We start from the raw sequence: 18,648 nt of genomic DNA, 5'->3' as shown, positions 1-18,648 counted from the left end.
ATAGTTACATTTTTGCTGTTGGAGACTTCTGCAACCCAGCCACCAAGTGTGGAATTTGGGGTTGCTGGTTTTTTTTTTCCTTCCTGTAATACAGCTTTTTATGAACACATTCTTTTTTTTTAAAGTGCCTCATTTAATATACATTGGGACATAAATTGTTTTCATACATTGTGATTTAAAGTGTCCTGTCATGCGACATGTTTTACTTAGGAACAGCTTATCTTCAAAATAGTGAAACATGAGCAAATTCAAACTATGTTAAATAAAGACTTAAAATATGCAGCACATTCAAAAATGAATGTACATTTTTAGATTAAAAATTTATAAATGCCTTGTGGTGATATGGTATCATCAAGAAAAAGTTGTATATAGAATTTCTGTTTGCTTAGGCAAATAGGAATAAATACATATTATATATTATGTTACATATTACAGATACTACATATTATGTAGTCTTTTTATTCTGCTTATGAATTTGATGATTAACTATGTGTTTATCAATGAATTTCTCCTCTTTGTGAAACACAAAAGTTCTGTTTACAGATGGACTGTAAGTCAGAGAATGACTGACTGTGCCCAGAATTCTGGGTGGCAGAGTGTGACTAGAATTCAGAATCTTTTGGGTCATCTTTTAAATAAAAAAAAAAAAGTAATTAAATTTAAAAAAAATCTTTTCTTCACTAAATGATATTGGTTACTGGACATCCTGGGTCCTCTGCACTGTCCTGATGTCAGTTTAGCGTAGGTTATAAACACTGCAGGCAATTTGAGGAGGCTCACTCACTAGTGGGGGGGAATTACAGAGTTGTTCTGGATACGTGGCTCTGTTCCGAAATAAGGCATACTTGAGAGAAACACCTGCAGAGTTTTCCTAAAAATCTTCATTGAAATTCATTTCACACCCTCTCTGGTTAATCAGAGTTAGCGTTTTATTTAGTTTTCTATTTACGACCTACATTTCAGCAGCTGATGGCATTGATTTTGAGTATTTATGTTTGCAGGCTTACACTTTTCCTGTTTTCTGTTGACTGAATGAGCCCAGTTCCTTCAAATTCTTGGTCTTGATATCTAAATGCTCTGTTTTGCAATCTGCAGACAGTTTCTGAACTTCTAGTGTAGAACACTTGTTACTTCAATTTTGTCATGACCATCACTGAATTATATGGACTACTTCTGGCTTAATACACCACACCTTTTAAAACACACAGAATGACAGTGGTGTTGTGGCGCTGTTTGTTTGCCTTTTTTTTTTTTTTTTTTACAACAGCCTTACATTGCTGTTATGTATGTTCAGCATCTGGTTCAATTTAATTCCCAAATCCTTCTCTGCAACGCAGCTGATTATTTTCTTTGTATTAATAGTGCTTTGGATATTTTTTTATTTTAATTGTTCTTAACTGAATTTCCTTTCATTGGGTTTTAGGGTTTTAGGGTTTTCTTTTGTTGTTTTTCCTAAGTTCCTTCCTCTTGGTTGAGTATATCCTCTGACATGTTTCTGTGCCTCTTGTATTTCCTCACCAATTGCTATTCTTTTTCAATGTTTTGGCCCTGCGTTCATAAAGGGTTAGGTCTTTGTGTTTGCAGTTTAGTCATTGTAGCTGCAGTTTGGGGTAGGATGTCATTGTTCTGTTCCCCTCTCCACTCTTCTTTGTGGACAGCTCAGGGAACTTTGCCATTATGCTGCCCGTTTCATGCCTTCACCACCCTTGCCGTTTCTATATTTCACCTCTTTGATCAAGATTGTTTCTCTTTGTTGTTGCTTGGCCCTATTTGAATGATGGTCTTTTGGTAGATACATCAATATCCTAGGATATTTTCTCATTCGTTGTCATGTTTTGTACTTGGAATAACTCCTACTTGTTTGCTTCATAAATGCATGTTTCTTCTTTTTTACACTTTTATGACTCTAATGGTTATAACCTCAAAAATTGCTGTTTAATGAAAACTCTTGATATCATAGGTATGATGGGAAGTTGGGAACTGAGAAACTTAGTTTTATTATTTTATGTCTAAAGAATTTGTGAACATAAGCCTAACTGGCACACAAACCAAGTTTGGTTGCTGCCTAGTTGTCTTTTAGCAAAAGTCCTTCTGCAAATGTTACATTTATCTTGTCTTAGAAACAAGTTCATCTTTTTACTAATTCTGTGTTTCCAGAAATATTTGTGAGGGATAGTTTAGAAAAGTGGAGAGTTGACTTTTCTTGGAGAATAATTAACTCTGCAATATTTGTCAAACAGAAAAAGACAGGAAAAGTCTTCTGAAACTACTGTGGAATGTTGTATTTCTGCTAATTATAATTTATTTGCTGGAATGCAGTGGGATGTCAATTTATTCACCTATGCAAATTACTTTTCTTCATCTTTATGTAAAAAGCTGTATTTATAGACTTACCTCTGGTAATATGTAGGACCAAGGTTTCTTTCTTGTGCATGTAGAATGAGTGCGAGAGGATGCATGGTGGTCTTCGTGAATAAACTGGCACTGACTTACTCAGCTTGCATTTTCATGAGTAATATAGCATGAATACTTTTATTTGCTTATTCAACACTGGCTGAATAATTTCTTAACACTGTCTTTCTAAAGATGCAGTAATCATTTCTGAACACCAATGAATTTTTGTGTATTTTGAAGTATCTAATATAAGCGGTTACTTACAAAGCTTAATTTGTTTGCTCCTTAGTAACAAATTAACATACAAATTTCAAATATGTAACTGATATTATACAGTGCCTTGAAAACTGTATGAAATGAGACTTAGTATTGTGTAAACTTAAAACTGAGACTGCACCTTTAAAGTAAAGATTTATTAAGAACTTTTATTAATGTTCTTATACAGCTATAATAGTAAATCGCCAACAGCTTGCATTGCCAATTGCTGATTTTTTTTCTTTTAATAATATGCTGCATGTAGACAAAGATGACCTGTCCCCAACTGCTGAGGTTTGGGATGTAGACCAGGGACTAATAAGTAAACTGAAGGAACAGTACAAGAAGGAACGAAAGGGGAAGAAAGGGGTAAAGAGTAAGTGCAGATTCTGAATCTTGTAATGCAACGCTTTTTTTGCCTATCTATATAGAAGACATTTTTTCTTACAAGTTCTGTTTTTGTTTTTGTTTTTGTTTTTTTCATTAAGCATTGTTTTCTGTAATGGGGGCAACCAACTTTAACTTTCTACCTGCTGAATGTGAATACGTCAAAACCTTTGACAGCCATTTCCTAGAAGAGAAATGTTGAAAACACATAAAAATTAAAGGTTAAATGGGTAAAGAGAGTCAAATGTTTTCAAATGTGAGTGTAAAAATAATGAACAACTTGCATTTTGAGGATAGTCCTATTCTGAGAAGTTTTCTGAAAGATTTAAACTTGATCTGCTTCTTAAAGTATAACACTATGGTACTGTTGTGGGTGGGGTGGGGGTTGTTTTTGTTTGTTTTTTAACATGAGCTTGTATCAAGCTATAATTGCTATTTATGGGCTTATAATTATTTTTACAATCTAAGGCAATGAGAATGAAAAAAAGCCTGTATTGTAAATACAAACTTCGGGGGGGGGGCTTTGTTTAGGATATAATCTTTATTTTATGGTGCCCTTCACTTTTCTGTGCAGTTATCACATTTTGGTTGACACCTCTTTACTCTTTAAGAGTTTTCAAACCAGTTGACCTATTTGAACTACATAAATTAAACCAAACTTTGATATTGAAGTACCTGGTAAAAATGCTTTTGTAAATTACGTCATCAGCTATACAAAGCTTTTAGTGGACAAAGTGTTATTAAATCAATGCCACTCTAAAGAAGCTCCCTTGAATTCAGTGTTTTTATTTTGAAAGTATATTGTAAGAGTTTCTGGTGATATTTAGTAAAAAATATTTTTTCCTTGATATGAAAAATTGTGTGAATATGTACTATGTAAATTAAGTGATATCAAAATATACCACTTCACAAAGAATTCTGCAGTTATTAAGATTTGAATGTACTTTTTAACATCTAACAAGTTAGAATACATTTAGTGCATGTTGATTGTTTTTTCAGCTAATTTGCATGACTTGCACATACACACACATACAAATACAAAATCTTGAAGTAAGGATTTTTACCTAGTCTTTGGTTTGATTAGAATTTGCCCATTAGCACCAGATTACTACTGTATCCTCATTTAACATGTAAATCAGCAGTTGATACCAGTTTCGCAGGAAGCATTTTCTAGGGTTAGAAACTTCCTTTCAATACTAAAATGGACTTCTTTTATTTGAAGTTTTCTTATTAAACTTGCACAGTGGATGCGGAAAAACAGCAAACGTTTTGAATTCTAGGGAAAACAAAGTAATTATTCAGTTTTTTTTTTATATTTCTCAAACATTGTGCAAAGCTTTAGGTTATCACACAAAGTTCTTGAAACTGTACTTATGTTTCGATTCTCATCTTTTTGCACCCATCACACTGGTTAATTTCTACTTTCTGGCTTGTTGAAGGTAAGCAGCTGTAAAACAGGGACAAAATAGTGTTGTTCTAGGATTATAATTTCTATGAAAAACTCCTCTCAGGCCTCCCTGTTTTAGTGGCATTATTTTGGCTTGTCTAGAAAAGATTTTTCTTTTCTACACTTGTTGCTTCATTTGCTGCTATGCAATCAAGAATTTCTGTCATCTTTTTGGTTTTCCATCTATAAATCCTAAGACTTCCAGAAGAGGAGCATAATTCTCACCCATCAAAAATATAACTACTTCTGTAAACAACTGGCATTTTAATGGTCTACATTGCCTATTAAATTGGTTTTGACAGTCTTTTACGTTAATAGTTATTATTCTATCTGAAATGTCCAGTCGCACCTGGACTTAACTTTTCAACATTATTGTCAAAATTTTTCTTCCTGTCCACTTTCCTGCAGTTGCTGCAAACTGTGTAACATCAGCTTTTGTACCATGAATGGCCTGACATATTGGTCATCAATTATTATTTGACGTATATTGTCTTTTGACAATGTGTGTTCCACTATTAATACTTAAAGGAGCATTTACTTCATCTAAAGTAATTTTGAAAGCTGCTTATGTTCACATAAGAGAATATTTAGGAGACGACTGTGTGTCACAGTGCTGCTAGGTCGCATAAGTCACTGTTCAGCATTTTGGGTTTTAAGTTTAAATTCACCTTTGGGAAGCCCTGAGCTCGTGTGTGTGTGTATATATATATATATATATAGTCTCACAGGGTGCTTTGCAGGATACTGCACTTGTGTCACATTCTTGATGATAGTTTCTGATTAAAAATTAGCCTCTAAATCACTGAGCTAATTGAATGAGCTAACTCTACACACAGTAAAAATATGCATTTAAGGTTGGACAGCTTTGTTTAACTTTTGTTTATTTGATTCTTGGACTTTTTTCTCAGTTTTTCTAACATTGAGACTGAAAATAGTGTCAAAGGCCAATTTTATTCCTGCTTCTCACGTCTCGTCATTCATGAACTTCATTCTGAATATTTATCTCTTGCTTTGCTCTTCAGTGTATTGTCAGACTTTTTATCAGAACTTATTTTGAGCAATATCAGAATTTGTGTGCATTACAGTATATGTATAATCATAAAGATCAAATAAATGTGCATGACTATCACCTCTTGCAATACTTTGATATGCATCTGGTAACTACCATAATCTGCATTTAGATTGTTGTCTTCATAACAGGGTCTTTATAGCCCTGGCCCAGGTGTGGTAACTTTCATTCCAAATGTAGAGATAAATAAGTAAACAGAAGTAGATTTGATTCTATTTTGATCCTTCTGTAGTCTGCATTCATGTGTATTCTTTTGGGTGGAACACCCTAATTTAGGTCATCTTCTGTCAGTACATATTTTCATAATGTAATACTTAATCTTCTTTCTGTTTTGAAATGGTATATGTCCCAATCACTTCACTGGCCTTGATTTTTGGGAATACAGTGTAATAGTTTGTAGGCATGAAAACACATTTGGCTTTTATCATCTTCATTAGCATCGCCTGTTGATGTGGAAGGATCCTTGTGTTACATTCAGACTTGGGCTATTACATGTTGGAGCTAGTAGAAGTTTGCTTACAGCTTCTTGGACTACAGCGTCTCAGACTACAACTTCTCAGCACTGACTATTCAATTACCTTTTTCACTTTTGATCTCTGAAGGAGGATACACTGAGATGGGATTGTAGATTTTTTTGTTCTAGTCTTTTCTTGAGGATAAGAGAGTCATCCATTTTGTGCCTTGAATGTAGCTGCTTATGCAGAGACAGCATATTTTTATACTTAAAAAGCTCTTTGTAACATTTAAAATACTTCAACAGTTATATGAAGGTACACTTGCACTTACTTGAAAGCAGAAATCTGCATGGTTGTCTGTGGTGGTGACACAATCTTGAATATTGACATTTTTCAGCATGAAATACAGAGGAGTTGTTGGGAACAGCAGCTGCTCTTTTGTAAACTTCATACAGAAGTTTCATACAGAAGTTGTATTGTATGATGGATTGAGGGCTGTTCTGAGGTTATGCCTGAAGGACAAGAGGTGACTAAACATGCTGGCCAGCAGGTTGAGGGAGGTGATTCTGCCCTTCTGCTCTGGTGAGACCCCACCTGGAGTACTGTGTCCAACTCTGGAGCCCCCAACATAGGGAAGACACGGACCTGTTGGAGTGGGTCCAGAGGAGGGCCACAAAGATGATCAGAGTGCTGGAGCACATCTCCTATGAGGGCAGATTGAGAGAGCTTGGGTTGTTCAGCCTGGAGAAGAGAAGGCTCTGGGGAGACCTTACTGCAGCCTTTCAGTGCTTAAAGGGGGCATATAAGAAAGATGAGGACAAACTTTTTAGCAGGGCCTGTTGCGATAGGACAAGGGGTTTACCATGAGGGTGGTGAAACACTGGCCCAGGTTGCCCAGAGAGGTGGTAGGTGCCCCATCCCTGGAAACATTCAAGGTCAGGTTAGGTGGGGCTCTGAGCAATCTGATCTGGTTGAAGATGTCCCTGCTCATTGCAGGGGGCATTGGACTAGATGACCTTTAAAGGTCCCTTCCAACCCAAACCATTTTATGATTCTGTGACATACTAAATGACTGACTGGTTCAAGGTAGCAGAGCAGGGGAGCTACTTCTGGTTACTTCTGAGTGCACTCTGGGACAAACTTCTCATGGCCATGTGCTTTGTGTGAAAGCACTTCCAAAAGATGCGTTCAGTTTGGATGTGAGTAAGAGTTTACAAGCCATTTTTGGCATTTTCCTTCCACGTGTTGTCCAGTTCGTGCATATAGACATGGAGAAGGCAAATGGTTTTTCTTCTGGAAAGCAAAGGGTATGTTAAAGTAGACAGTTTAGGGTACCAGTCATGACTTTTATCATGTCATTTATTGATTGCTGTATAATATCTTCAAGAATCTATCTGCTGCTGGCTGACAGCCAACTGGAATAAAGACAAAAGCAAGCTTTGTGGTCTGTAGGCTAGAGACCTGGCCATTTTAAGAATTACTTTTTTATATGAGATCTCACCTGCTGACAGCAATTAAGCATTGTACCTTTGAAATTAAATCCTATCAGTCTAGTGGCTATTAGAAAAAAAGTGTTGGTGCAAAAGAGACATTCCTCAATATTATTTTACATGCATTTCTTTAGCGGGGATCACAGGTTTCTAGACTCACTTCTACTAGCGAGTGAAATGAAACTTGACCACTCTAGAAATCTGGCAACTTTTGGAAGCCATTTTTGTTCTCAAACAACTTCTGGGTAGCAGCCTTTGTAGATTTAATTGGCATACGAAGTGCTCTGTAAAAGAAAGGGAAAAAAATGTCAGAAGCGCAAAAAAAAAAAGTATTAGGTGTTCTGTATTATTTGGCAAAATGAAAATGTTTTGCAAGTATTAATGAGAATAGTTATATAGCGTGCCTCTTGGGGTATGCATGGTATACTTTTGCTATGATTCCACTCCCCAAAATGTTTTTCGTTGCCATCATTCTCTCCGGAGAATTTTCCGTTATCTTCAGAGAATTCAATTATTGATGGACATTTATTTTTTAACACATCAACTTTAACCATTTTTTGTCAATAAGATCTAAAAATCTGATATTATTTGGAAGTCTGTGTTTTAGTGTTTAACTGTTTAAATGAACAGTTCTGCTTTTGATAAGTCATCTGTAATTACAGTGTTTACCTTTTCCTTTTGTGAGAATTAAGAATTTGCTTTAGTTTTCATTTGTCTTTAATAGAAGTGGTACGTGTCACCTCAAAGTATAAGAAATCATTTCCTAATACTTACTTTACTAAAAAATGGACATATTTGAAAATTATTTAATTTCTAGTATGTCCTTCTGAGGATAGTAAACACTTATATTTTAGCAAGTTTGAAAGCATAGTTTTGGGGGGTAGGGTGATGGGTTTTTTCATTTTAAATGTTCTATAATAGAGCTGCCTGCAGTCCCAAGGAGGACACTCTTATTAATTGAAAGCTGGCTGTGTCTTGCATCATTGTGGATCATTTTCTTTTAAAGAGATTCTGTCACTGAAATTTCACTTTATGATTGAAGCTTGAATTTTGACGTGCAAGCTGTAAGGTGGAAGCAGGAATGAATTTATGAATTAAAAAAAAATAAATTACAACATACTGTTCTTGGTTGCTAGTGTCTATATCATGGATTTAATGGCCATAATTAAGAGTTGTTTCTAGAGGCATGCTTGTATAATACATCTGCAGTTTCATATAGTGGTGGAAGCATTCTTGCTTGTGTGTTCAATAAACACTTTCTACAATTTGAATACCATTCAAAAGCAGGGAAAGTTAATTGTTCGTTGCACCCCCTTATGAGTTGTCTGTACCTTTTCCCTCATTTATAAGCTTATTTTTTATTTGCACTCTGTTTTTCAGTGTTAAATTGTTTAGTATAGTTAAAAATGTGTAATATTATTAGCAAATGTTTAATTCATCTGTATTTTGTTTAATAGTTAATGTTCTTTTAATATTTGTCCTGACTTCTCAGTAGGCCTGTAAGATGATTGTTTTTCTCTCCTACAGGAAACTGTAGAACAGATCTACTGAACACAAAGGAGTTATTCTTTGATTTAGTGAATTAAAACTGTTTGCATGTAGTTTACAGATTTGATGTATTAACTCCTCCTTTTGATTTCCAAAAGATTAATTTTATTAATATACGAAGACAAAAGCAAAGCATTGTATTTATTTTAAGGAGGTCCCATCAGTAATTATTCTTGTTTATTTAGTTTAATTGATTTTGAGACTTCAGTCAAGTCAAGCGGTAGCAATCAAATGAATCTTTGCTGCTGACGTTAATTTACAGGAGTCAACAGGACAAAACTTCACGACATGATAGCTGATCTGGGCGATGATGAGATACCCCACATCCCTTCAGGAATCATTAATCAATCTAGGTCACCCTCTTCTAGAATGACTGATCATGAAGGTGCAAGAGCAGAGGAAGGTACAAAAAATTCAGCTACTTATTATATTTCAGGAGATTTCTTTTAGAAAGCACACGCTGTAATTTACTGTCCCCTCTAGAAAGCTTAATGCAATTGCACATTGCCACATTATTATTTTATTTGCAATTCTTCCCAAACGGTTTTAAGAGAATATGGCTTGAGTTTCTGTGGCTTATCATAACTCACCATTATTTCATAAGTATTTTTAAACAACTTCATGTACAGCAGTGTGTTCTGAAACTATTCACTATTAAATTCCTGTTTGCAGACCCCCCCATTAGCAAAACCTTTTACAAATAGGGTGTTATTGATTGAGGGGAAAAAAGGTGAGTATTCACATTTGATACACAGTTTGCATTTTAAAGTGAAATTTAAAAGTGGTTATTTAAGTTATGAGACTTGATTTGTCTCTTTCCTCAAGTTTAGTGTTTTCTTTTAAATTCTCTTGGTCTATATATACAAGTTTACAAAGCCATTATTTCTTTACCACATATTGGTTTCAGTTTCAGGATCACCTTGGGCAGTGGAAGTTAGTAGCAAACTATTATCTTGCATAGTCCAAAATCTTGTATTGGGCTGTAAGGTTTTTTCTTTTAAACGAATGATTTCCCTTGTATTAACTTTAAGATTAGAATACCATTATGTAAATTCTGTCCTCTACTCAGAACGTATTAATTCAAAATTCTCAGCTGAATTCAGATTTGGCTCTTTTATGATGGTCTTGGACCCATAAGCCCTGGCATGGTATCAGCTATACCAGAAGTGGAAAGAATTTGCATTACTACTGATCCTGATAATCTGTTGGTTCTCCTATTCTTCCTTCACCCCTGTCCCACAAATGCCTGTCACCAAGCAAGCAGAAAAATAGGAGTTCTTTTTGTTGCTCTCCCAAACTGCTATTTTACAAGTGTTTGTCTTCATACCTTCTCTTTTGCTACCTTCCCTTTCATCTTTGTTTTTATTTATGACTTAAACATGAACCAGTATCAAATTTAAATGTGGAGTGCAATTGAAAAACCTACTGGTTAAGTTCCACTTGCTAAAACTTGTGCATGTACTTAGGTTTAGTATTTACATGCTTTAGGTTGCCTTTTAGCCTTGTTAAGGTAATAAGGGCAGGCCGACCCTACAGTTACAGTTGCCTCAGTCTGTCGTAGGCTATTTTTCTTAGGCTGTACATGTGCAAAGGAACACAGGTATTCATTGTTAAGGACAGGCTATATAGCTGGTGTCTCTTTTAGAGACTTTACATCTAAAATAATACCGGACAAAACAGTCTTTCTTAAGAAATAGATGCTAAATTTGAATTTGATAGGGACTGACTTTTATTGCCTGGTTCCTGTACCACAAACAGTTCAAATAAAGATTGTCCACACTATTTTAGAATAAACTGTGCCTTTGGGATTATATTCTCATGTTATTTAATGGGTTCATATGTTTTCAGTTGATCAGTGTAGTTTGGGCTTTATTCATTAAGAGTAGTAGGATGAATATCTCTACCATCCTATCTGCTAATTGTGGTTTCTGCATAACTTTTAAACTAGAATGTTACAGTGTAAATTTTGCTGTTTGATCAGAAATTCGATCTTGAATACTACGTGGCTTTTTAAGCTTTTTTCTATACCTTATGGTGTAAAGCTGCAAGCAAACAAGCTTACTGTTGTCTTCGAGTTCCTTCTAGTTCTGGCTTTTGTTAACAAGGCCAAATACTTCATTATCATAAAATGCAGATTCTGCTCAATTATTTATTCAGCTGTGTTTTAAAAGCTAAGTTTTTTGCAGACAACTTTAGGTTTTCTTGCTGGGACACACCAGCCTATGCTGATGAATGTTACCAAGTCATAATGTTCATGTGAATGTACGTAAGTTTTATGCTACGCTCTGAAGTGCTACAGTTCTGAGATAGTGGTTGATAATTTTGTTTTTGTATAGAGAATGAAGTGTTATTAGGCTCACTTTTTTCTTTTTTTCTTAGAGGGGAGGAGGGGGTTCAGAGGGGAAAGTAAACCATGGTTCTAATTGGTTGGGAATATGTATTTTATACCTCTAAAGGTGTAGGGGTTGTTTTTGCTTTTTGTTTTTTTTTCCTCTCTCAAGTGCCTGGTTAAATATGAGGAGAAAATTGTTAGCCATAATTACACTTTATATTTTTGGCCATAAGAAATTGGAGTTTCCATTTCACCATATTGCATGTCTTTCAGAAACAGAATCAAATGCTGCATGATTCTCCATCCACTGTATTGTACAGAGAATTATTATTTTCACGTGTTGTTTTTCTTTTTTAATATCGATAGGTTGTGGGAGTGTGTTCTATAGATTGACAATAAAATAGCAGTAACAGCTAATTGCTCGGGCATTAACTGCTGTTTTTGGTGTACCACGTAATAACTTTCTGGAAAACAAGATTGAGATGTCACTGTCACATAGTAGACAACAACAGCATATATGAACTTTCATATTTGATTAGGGATTAAAGCAGTTTCATTCTGCACAAATATTACTGCTTGATTTTGACTTAATTATGTATGATGTTAAGAACTTGAGGTTAAGAAGTGCTGGTTACAATTGGCCAAAGAAATATTTAATCATTGCATTGTTTTAATCTAATTTCACCTAGAAAGAAACTTGTACTATCACATACATTTTTACTTGGTATTTATTGGTTGCAAACCCAGTTGAACATATATATTATGCTATGAGGATAATATTGTACTCCGTGTGTGTTAGAAAAATACTTGTTTTTTTTTTTTTAAGATGAAAAGCATTCAATAATTAAGTTAAATTTATCATTTCCATGTATCTATTGATACATTGGTTTTTATATGCAGAGTTGTGGGTGTTTGTGTTTAGTAGCTATTACATCATGCATCTTTCATTGCACTACTTTTCTGCCTTTTATTTATAAAAACAGCTTGCAACCATTATTTAAACTTCTTTGAATGTGTCTTATTTTAAAATAATAAAATGTGCAAATAAAATGTAGTTATACAACATATTATACATACACATTTGCAACTTTAGTAATGAGAAATGTGCTTCTAAATTTCAGATTGCATGAATTTTGAAGCTTTAAATAAAGGGATATTCGTCTCTGCACAAAAAGTTTGATGAATTTATTATATAGACTCTTAATGTGGTAGTGTTTTTCTATGGTAGTGGTTCATTTTTAATATAAAGGATATGAAAGTTGATCTGTTAAGGACAGATGACATTAATTTCACAAAAAATTAGTATAAGTTCAGGGGCTTATTTAAACTTTGTGAGCCTGTCCTAAAGATCAGGTAGGAATCACAGCATTGCAACTGGGATGGAAAGTGTCTTCAAGCTTAAAATGAGCATATTGCCTCCTTTCCCCAGTGATCAGCAGTTCTGTTCTGTAACGACTTGGGAGATTTGGCTTGTAAATGGATACTTGTATTTGGGAGTCTGTGACCTTGTCAGGACAGTAGAGGCAAGCCAGTTCTGCAAATTCCAAGTAAAAGTATTGGAGTCTGTTTGTGGGAGACAGAAAGAGAAGAAAAAAAACCCAACACCATAACACAAAACCAACTAATTGATGACTGCAACAACAAAAAACCTAAAAAACCCCTCTGTTTCTTTTGTAGCCTTTATCATTTTTTTTTTCTCCCACTCTTTTTCAGTCAGAAAAGAACCAGGAAAAATTTGCTCTCTGAAGTAATTAAGGGTCTAATTGTTATTCATTTGAGGATTTGACAATATAGGTTTGTCCAGAGAATGTTTGTGATGTTATTTTATTTCTTGCTTCCTATAAAGTATTGTTTGTATCACCTTTTATACTCAGATCAGACACTTTCACTAAGAAATCAATCCTTAGAAATTCTCATCTCATCTAATAATCATGGATGGCTGGATACACCCTCACCCACCCAAAAAAAGCCCAAAACCCAATAATACGGGAAATAGGTGGGAACATGGAAAATAATTAGGTGTTTTTCTAGGAATATAGCTTTTTCTGAAGTATGGGTGGTTTGGAATAGACTGTCAGCTTGAGGTTTTTAGTAAAATATTAACGGAAATGGAAAGGGTATTCATATAAGGGTGTGGTAAGCTATTTCGGGCTGTTAATTTAAGCTAGTATTCTGATGAGTCAAGAACTTTGTGTGGGTTGTGCATGTTTTAAATTGTGCATAGTTAGAATAGTATTTGTTCTTTTTATGCAATTGTAGGGACAGCACTCTTTATTCTTGTGTGGATGATATTCTTAGATTCTCGCATACAGTTGTGTTGCCTGTAATAATAAAGTTACATTTTTTTAATAGTACAGTAGTTCTCAAGCATTAGAACTTGTTTTATTCTTGAAGTGGATTTTCTGATCTAGGTTGTCTGGCTCCACTTTGCATAGCCATAGCAATGATGCCAGACATCTATAATTTTACACCTGGTCTTAGTTACTTTTCTTCATCTGGAGTGGAACTTAACTAGGTTACCATTCAGATAGTGGCAATACAGAATAGTAAAGATGCATGTTCAAAAAAGGAATGTGTTGATTATTAGTCCTCTTGTTTGGAACTATTTTTGTAAGGCAAAAAACAGGATATGGATGTTTTTCAGGTGTGGAAACTTTGTTCTCTGAGTTTCAAGGCTTTTCTGAGAGGGTTAGAAACAAGGGGTGGTGTTAAAGTGAGACCATAACTCTATTCCAAATCAGTGAAATCCAAAAGTCAAGCAAGGTTAATCTTTAAAGATGTCAAATATGATTTAACATATTTTGCAGATGTTTGCACTTAGCTAAAGTTCACACATAGCTAAAGTTTAAGTACTTCACCTAACAAGTGTCCCAGTTTTTGCACAGAAAGGAATACTGATAAGTAGAAGCAGCATCTAAAATATGCTAAAGTATTACCTTTATTCCTGTTCCTCACTGCTAAATTGGTATTTGTGGGTAGAAAGATATACAGAATTATTGAATAGTGTAAAGAATATGGGTGAATATTTGAAACTTTTATTATGCATATGTGAATTCAGAATGAATGGGAATGGTTATATATAATTTGTATTCGTTATAAATGATAATTAACAGAAATGATACATTTTAATTTTTGGAAAGTACAGCTAGCTAAGATAAATATCAGTTGAGTGTATTTTTAAATTAGAATCCAAAATCATGCTGAGAAAGTAAGAGAGGGAATTCATGAATAACAGATGTTTTCATTTTTTCAATCACTTGAAAAATCAAAGGAGAAGAGATGTTTTGTAGTAGGCCTTAACCTCAGAGATAAAAAAAAAAATACTTACACATGCAACTAGGGTTATTTGAAATAGTGTAATATGTAGTATAATATAGTATAATAATAGTATAATGTAATAGTATGTTATTTGCAAATGGATAGACGGCAGATAGCATGGTATAGTGAATGAAATATTTAGCTGAGAATCTGGAGACCTGGGGTGTACATTTGATACTGCAACGTAAAGTGATGTCAGTCAGGTCACTTGCCAGTGGTATTGAACAACTCTGTAAAGTAAGTTGAAATCAAATGACAAAGTATGATATAAGAGTTACGTATTTAATATATGTGTGTGTGTTTGCACATGTGTGCGTGTCATCATGGTCTCTTATGTTTTTTTTAGTCGGGGCAGTATGTAGTACATACAAGTTTGGTTTTAAACTCTGCTTTGCCTTTAAGTGATGAATAATGCAGTTTTTCATCAGTTTGAATTATTACATTGAGACTTAAAGAAACTGTTTTGTTCTTTGTAGCTGAGCCAATAACGTTTCCACCTGGAGGAGGCAAGTCATTTATTATGGGTTCTGATGATGTGTTGTTAAGTGTACTGGGCCTTGGAGACCTTGCAGACTTGACAGTAACAAATGATGCAGACTATAGTTATGATGTAAGTGCAATTTTATTTTAAAATTCTTTATACAGTTTAATTTAATCAATAATAGTTGGGTCCCCTCTCTCCCACCCTGAACATTACAGATGCAGAGAACAGAGGTTTCATTAGCAAAAACTCTCACTTGGGAGGAGGAGCCCTTGTGAATGGGCTAAGTAATTTGGGTAATCAAAGTCGAATGAGATGATTTGTTTGTTTTCTACTTAGATAATTTAATTCAGATTTCTTCACTGGGGGAATGTGTTATGACATAAAATGCAGATTGACATCTTAACATGAATTTGTTTGAACAAAAATGGCAATTATACACTGATACGGAGTATTGAGAAGGCATGGCATAAAACACAAATAATGATATTAACTTATTTCTTTGCTCTACCCTTTGTTTTTATGTAGTCTTAACAGCATAGACTATATATAGTAGTATATTTCAGATGTAAGCTTTTAGGGTGTATTTTTATTATAATCCAGAGCATTCTGACATTCCTTTGACATTCATTAAGCTACTACCAGTAGTGTTATATGAATTTTTCATTGGCTAGTAACATTTGATGGCTGGTTAGGGAAGTGTTCAGGTAAGTCTTAAGAGGTAATATTTACATTTCTCCTTTATTGCAGGGTGTTATGTTACATACTTCCATTTCCTGAATAACAAATGAAAATGTTAATTATCCAACCTTCTATTACTGGACTATATAAAAATAAATGAAAGGGCTTTTTAAAATATTTGGAGTACTTCCTAAATTTATATGGTATAGTGTTCACAGTAGCGGTTAATCTTCAGGTTATCTGTTTCATTTTAAATGACATAACGCTTCTGGGAAATCAGATAACTTAATATCAGAGCTCATTTTCAGCTCCCTGAATCTGAACTTTCTCAGGATTTTGATTTCTGTCTAGCCGAATCTCTTGTCTCACATTTTACGTGTGGTTACACATGAGGATCATCTAAAATTGTTTAGAAAATTATCACCTTTTTATAAAGTTTCAGTGAAATCTATGAAAAATTGGACTTCAAAGAAAAGTTTTTCAAAAGCTTCAATTGTAAATGCTTTAGGACAGCTTAAATGTGAAACACATAATTTCACATTTAGTTAGGTTTAGTAGTAACTTCTAAGTGCTCCTGTCTGTATCTTCATCGAAGAATTAAGAAAATTTTGGTTTAATGCTCACTTGCATGAGAAAAAGTATTGATTTTAAAGCAGTTGAGAATGTCAAATCAAGCTTCTGAACTTGTCAGAATTATTATGAACTGAATTATTTTCTTTAAGTGTTATTCCCATTTTACTGACAGGAAATGTGAGGCATCAAAAAACAAAATGGTATACTTTCAGTAGTGAGACAGCTGCAGTTATGATTGGTTTTGCAGTTGCATTGCATTCTATGTCTTTCCTATTCCCGAGTTCAGAACTTTGGACTGTCGAGGTCTGGTGGGTCACACTTGCCCTTCATTAACATAAAGATAATGTGACAACATTTGACATTTATGACACGTGTTTGTAACCAGAGAATTTTTGGATTCTTTTTTCTTTTAAAAATCTAATATATTCGTCAAGCACCCTTCTTTCCTCTTCTGCTCACCAAAATCCCAAGTTAGCCTGTATGCTGGACAGTTAATGCATGGACTAATTAGTACTGTGACCCTTAGGGTTGGTCTGTAATACTGTATTTTGCATGGCTCCATTCTTGGTTGGCTATTTTTAATCTTATGAGAATGATTATCAATCACAGTTAATATCATAAATTCCAGTATCTGTAGAGCTCCAGTGTTAGCAGAATGCTTTATATCTCTCTTATAGATCATTGTATCTGTTGTTCTCCAATTAGCTCTCTACTGACAATTACTATATATGTAGAAGGAACAAGAAGTTCCTGGGCTGAAATGATAGCAGTCTGGAAGAACAGTGAGAAGAAGCATTACTATTCTTGTACTGTTTCTTATGTGGTTTTGGTTGGTTTTAGCTACTGTCAGAGGATAATGCTGAGCTAGAAGTATCTTGGATCAAAATAATGCAATCATTAATATGTTCTGATGCCATAATGGCAAATATACGCCATACTTCTTTCTATGCTAAAGAGATTGCAATAATGTCTTTGATGTAAAGGAAGGAATTTGTGATGTCTCCTTCAAGAACTCCAGAAGTCTAGGTAAAATTGGTCTGTAGAGGATAGCCCATGAGAGACTTTTCAGAAGCAAGATTGATTTCGAGGAAAATGTCATGCTTGACTGCAACATTGCAGCTTTGCAATATATTCTCTTTGTGAAGTATAGCTTCTTCATAAAACAGTGTGTAGCTATTTTGGTTATTCCAAGAAGAAGGAGTATTTCCAGGTGAGCCAAGACAAACTCAGGAAGCATTACAATGAATAATATAATTAACACCAACTGATAAGACTTTTTCAGGAGGATCTGTAGTACTTGTGACAGACCTGACAAATACAGTTTCTATTGTGCAAAGAGCAGTGCAGACTAGAACTTGGAGTTGCATTTGCTCTTGGAAAACTTAAAGCTGAGAATACTGGTGATAAAGACACAAGTATGAAATACTGTTTGAGCTAATAAGGAATTTGCAGCAGAAGGCAGTACCTCACAAATTTGTTGAAGGTTTGAAAGTGTCAGTGATCCTGTAGATGAAGATGATTATACTGCTTCAGTGCTGTTGGATTTTCAAAATTTTCTCGAGACGCTTCCGTAGAGGCTCTTTAATTACAGCTTGGTTTGGGAGGTGTGTGGGGAGAGGTTATCTTATGCTTAATATCTGGCTGGTAAAGGAGCCACAAGATAGAAGTAAGTTGTTGCTCTTTTACTGGATCATTCACCAAATAGGAGAGAGAAGTGATTGCCCGTAATTGTCACTTGGTTTCCCTGTTTCCTATTCAGTCATTTCCCAGTGCTGTTAGGGATTTTAAAGCATATCTGAAAAATGTGGGGTAGCTTTTGACTTCTTCGTGTGTCAGGATAGATGAACTTGAAGTATCAAATAACACAGATAGGATTTTTTTGGATATTTTTATTTAAGAAAGGAATCTCTGTCCTATCGTAGATCTAAAGAGACTGAAATTCAGATGCTATTAGTTCTACATCACAATGTTCCTTCAGGTTAAAAATTCTGTGGTAGTTCTTAATTTCTGAAGTTGCTTCCATATAACTGTGGATCTTTCAGTCTGGTTTGCTGGTGGTTTACAAGGCAGAATGAATAGATTGATTGCCTGTGTTCCCATACAGACAAAAAAACCCGAGGGCCAAAAGGCATTTTTATTAGGTTAGATTGAGCAAGTATTATAAAGTGGACATTTCCAATTCTGATTGCTCCTCTAATCTGTTTAGCAGTTTCTTGTG

The 18,648-nt window shown here is 34.6% G+C and overlaps 1 protein-coding gene across 2 annotated transcripts in view; it reads left to right on the top strand.

Moving 5' to 3' along the window:
• The window catches only part of STRN3 (striatin 3), a 67,509-nt gene that overhangs the window by 33,655 nt on the left and 15,206 nt on the right, over nt 1-18,648 (top strand). The window contains exons 8-10 of one of the 2 annotated variants that reach the window (XM_082484748.1): nt 2,915-3,025; nt 9,308-9,448; nt 15,172-15,305. In XM_082484748.1, the coding sequence (XP_082340874.1) occupies nt 2,915-3,025; nt 9,308-9,448; nt 15,172-15,305 (386 nt within the window). The remainder of the gene's footprint in view (nt 1-2,914; nt 3,026-9,307; nt 9,449-15,171; nt 15,306-18,648) is intronic. The other variant, XM_082484747.1, reaches the window with a different exon arrangement.

This window comes from Vanellus vanellus (genome assembly GCF_965231255.1).
Source record: "Vanellus vanellus genome assembly, chromosome: 6".
In the NCBI taxonomy this organism is placed as follows: domain Eukaryota; kingdom Metazoa; phylum Chordata; class Aves; order Charadriiformes; family Charadriidae; genus Vanellus; species Vanellus vanellus.
Note: the sequence above shows the minus strand (reverse complement) of the source record. Positions and strands in the feature narration are given on the sequence as shown.